At 40.5% G+C, this 3,866-nt stretch overlaps 1 protein-coding gene across 2 annotated transcripts in view; it reads right to left on the bottom strand.

The window, feature by feature from the left end:
• Positions 1–1,281: 1,281 nt before the first annotated feature.
• Positions 1,282–3,866, bottom strand: part of LOC129827800 (uncharacterized) — a 12,758-nt gene continuing 10,173 nt past the window's right edge. For both annotated transcript variants that reach the window (XM_055888994.1, XM_055888995.1), the window contains exon 6: positions 1,282–2,681. In XM_055888994.1, coding sequence (XP_055744969.1) covers positions 2,422–2,681 — 260 coding nt within the window. In that variant the 3' untranslated portion in view covers positions 1,282–2,421. The remainder of the gene's footprint in view (positions 2,682–3,866) is intronic.

Below are 3,866 nucleotides of genomic sequence, written 5' to 3'. Positions count from 1 at the left end.
AGTTCTCTGAGATAATATTAGTCAGTTAACATGACCTTTATAATTTATGAAGCCTTTTATGTGCTTTATGTGCTGATGTTAGCTGATGAAGATTATCTCATAGAACAAAACGTAGAAGATATCCTAAGCCTGTGTTTACCACCGACCTTATTTTCAGCGTTTATACTAAAACCATCCAAAAACCCCATCCAAAAACCATCCAAAAACCCCATAAGCTTTGTCCAACGAGCCATGGCGGAGTTAGTGCCTACATAAAGATGCCATTACTATTGCTCTCTAGTGTTAACAGGCAGATCTAAGGGTATGGAGTGCAAAGTTCCAGTCCCATCTCACAGTCCCAGACATTGACCTTTGTAATGTTGGTAGATAACTGATTTCAACATGATTTAATAAAACAGAGGATTATGGTTGGCTTTCTGTAGATACGATACAAAGCTGTAGATTGTTATTTTTCCCCTTGTGCTGTAATTATGGCCACTTTTTAACCAATAGAAAAGGGGTCGCACTTCAAAACCGCACTAAGCTCACAGAAAACTCACACCAAAAAACTGCAGTTTTCGCTAAATAAATAACCACACAGATCAAACTGAAATTAATACAGTTTTACTTTGCTGATCGGGTGAAAACTGTGTAGCGAACGACCTTACAAGCAAACAAGCTACAGATAGATGTGGTTCGTGTCAGATTTGGCCTAATTTTGCCAAATGAAACCTGAAAACAAGTTTGATAACCACTGCTGTATACGCTGTAGGTGCCAACGAAGACATCCGTGATCACCAAGGAGAGAAACCAATCGTTTTAGCCGTTGACAGTCTCTCCACAAATTATTAGTTTGTGATTGCAATGCCAGAGGAAAAAGACAAGCGGAAAAGTATCATGATTTCTCAAACGTATAAATGTTGCAGGGTTTAAACAGGTTCAAAGACTTATCCAAGTCTTATCTAAGCTGTTTGCATCACATGTTGATGGGGACTGTGCTCATAGCATTGCTGTAAAACGTATATGGGGATATAGACACTTACTTCCTGATTATCGTCCAATAGGAGACATCAGAAGACAAGACAACATCAGAGGAAGATGTTCGTTAGATAGATGGTTAGAGCAGCATATCTGGGCCACCTGTCCTAGAGATCAGTAACCACATAGAGGTACATTCTTGAGCCTGGGGTTATGGAGAGTTCACCTATGATGAGCCATAAAGACTGTGTTAATTACTCCTCAGATGGGATGACCTCTGACCTCTATACTTTAGTATCAAAGAAGACAGGCACCAACAGTTGCTTGCTTTTTAAAAACAAGCTTTTATTATCAAATTGCAATTTTTTCATCACACAACGGCATCAACAATGAAGCATGAGAAACTATTCCTCTGCATATTCCATAATATTACACATTATGTTGTCAACACTGTTGGAAACATCAGTACCCTTATTTCTCAACGTCCTCTTTCCAATGTGCTCTATTCTTATTTTCATATACAGTATACTTCTTTAGTTAGAGTACATCTGGGGAGATAACCAAGTATGGTGATGTCTCAAAAAAAGCCACAGTATAATATTTTCAGCCAGTCTGTTGATTACCTCTGGCTCAGGGCATTCTCGACTGGAAATCATGTGACTCAAACAGGAAATGCATTAGCAACTTTATAAACTGCGAAACCAAAGATGTGGAAACAAATATGTTGATGGTGTGAAAAGATATTGCCATGTACTGCATGTACATACATTTCTGATCATATCTAAGATAGTTCATTATACCTTTATACAGCACACAGTACCTGCACATCATATATATACTGTAGATGTATCCATTTAGGGAGATGGACTGCATTAAAAAACTGACTTAAGGCATTGGAAATGAGTAAGTAAGTAGCACATGACATCTGATGAATTACTGTTATGCAATTATTACAAATCCCTCAGTAATTCTTTAAACAGTATTGAATGTTAGAGAATAATTCAAGAAAGATGGAATCACGCAGCAAAAACAGTAAATATTGTGTGACATATCACCCATCTGAAAGGAAGAAGTGACCGCAACACAACCTAGTGGTTAAACAGTTTTGGAAAGAAAGAAACGTGGGCAAGAAAAACAGAAGTATTGTCTCCACTTCTTGGAAACAGACACTATGTACTAACACGCATCAACATGCAAAACACAGCTGTAACTGTAACTAAGACAACATGATTCAACATGTCTGTCGTCTGTGTCAACTCTGGGCCTCTCAGGGGTTAATACCAAATAATCTCTCCTTTCTCCTGAAGTGTGCACTTGTTCACTACTCTCCACATATATTTCAATCCATGACTACAAGTGAACAAGTGCACACTTCAAGAGAATGGAGAGATTTGGGCGACGCACCAGGGGTTCAACTCTCAGACTCCTTCTATTCTATCATATTCTATCTAGACACTACCTTGCTCACTGTCCTTTCCGTACACTGGCGTACATACAATACTCCTCCTCAGGCATGTCTACCTTCCTCCTGGTACCCTCTAATATTGTAATCTGTCCATATTCCACCTCCAACTGCTGCTGTGGACCACCCGCTACTTTCACTTGTCCATATTCCACCTCCACCGGCGCCTCCCTCTCCTTCTGTCTCATTTCCTGCCTCAGTATCCTGACATCAGCGTATTCCACATCCTGGCTGTCACCCTTAACTGTGGAAAGAGAGATAACTAGAGAGACATAGAGCGAGAGAGAGAGAGAGAGAGAGAGAGAGAGAGAGAGAGAGAGAGAGAGAGAGAGAGAGAGAGAGAGAGAGAGAGAGAGAGAGAGAGAGAGAGAGAGAGACACAAAGACAGACAAAGAGAGTGTGAGAGAGAGAGAGAGATGGAGACAGAGAGACAGACAAAGAGTTAGAGAGAGAGACAGAAAGAGAGAGTCAGAGAGAGAGAGACAGAGAGAGACGGAGAGAGACAGAGAGAGAGAGACCAAGAGATAGAGTGAGACAGCGAGAGAGAGACAGAGACGGAGAGACAAACAGAGAGATAGAGTGAGACAGCGAGAGACAGAGAGACAGAGACGGAGAGACAAACAGAGAGAGAGTAGAGTGATGAAGAGGGTGAGTGAGAGAGAGACAGACAAATAGTTAGAGTGAGAGACAGAGAGACAGAGAGAGACAGAGAAAGAGGGACAGAGAAGGGGAGAGAGAGAGAGACAGACAGAGATAGACAGAGAGAGAGAGACAGAGAGAGAGAGACAGAAAGAGAGAAAGGAGAGAGATGAAGAGAGATAGAGAGGGAGAGGGAGAGACAGAGAGACAGACAAAGAGTTAGAGAGAGAGAGAAAGAGAGAGAAAGTAAGAGACAGAGAGAGACAGAGCGAGAGAGACCAAGAGAAACAGACAGAGAGAGACAGACAGAGAGACAGACAGAGAGAGCGACAGAGACAGAGACAGAGAGAGACAAAGAGACAGAGAGACAGAAAGAGAGAGACAGAAAGAGAGAGAGAGAGATTATTATTATTATTAGTATTAATAATATTCTAGAGCAATATTGCCATAATTGGGCCCTAGCAGTAAATTTCCCAAAAACAAAAATCATGATTTTCCCAAAAAAAACAGATGTCAGAAACACAAATATAAATTCACCCTGAACAACACCATAATTGAACACACAAAAAATTACACCTACCTTGGTCTGACCATATCTGCATCGGGAAACTTTAATATGGCAGTGAATGTACTCAAAGAAAAAGCCCGCAGAGCATTGTATGCAATAAAAATGAAATTATTCAAAATCCATATCCCAATTAGAATTTGGACCAAAATATTTGACAGTGTAATCCTACCAATAGCTCTTTACGGAAGTGACGTTTGGGGGCCACTTAATAAACTGGACTTTAAAATGTGGGACAAAGAT

Source organism: Salvelinus fontinalis, chromosome 29 (assembly GCF_029448725.1).
Source record: "Salvelinus fontinalis isolate EN_2023a chromosome 29, ASM2944872v1, whole genome shotgun sequence".
NCBI classification, from domain to species: domain Eukaryota; kingdom Metazoa; phylum Chordata; class Actinopteri; order Salmoniformes; family Salmonidae; genus Salvelinus; species Salvelinus fontinalis.
The sequence above is the reverse complement of the archived record's forward strand: the minus strand, read 5'-3'. Positions and strand labels throughout refer to the sequence as shown.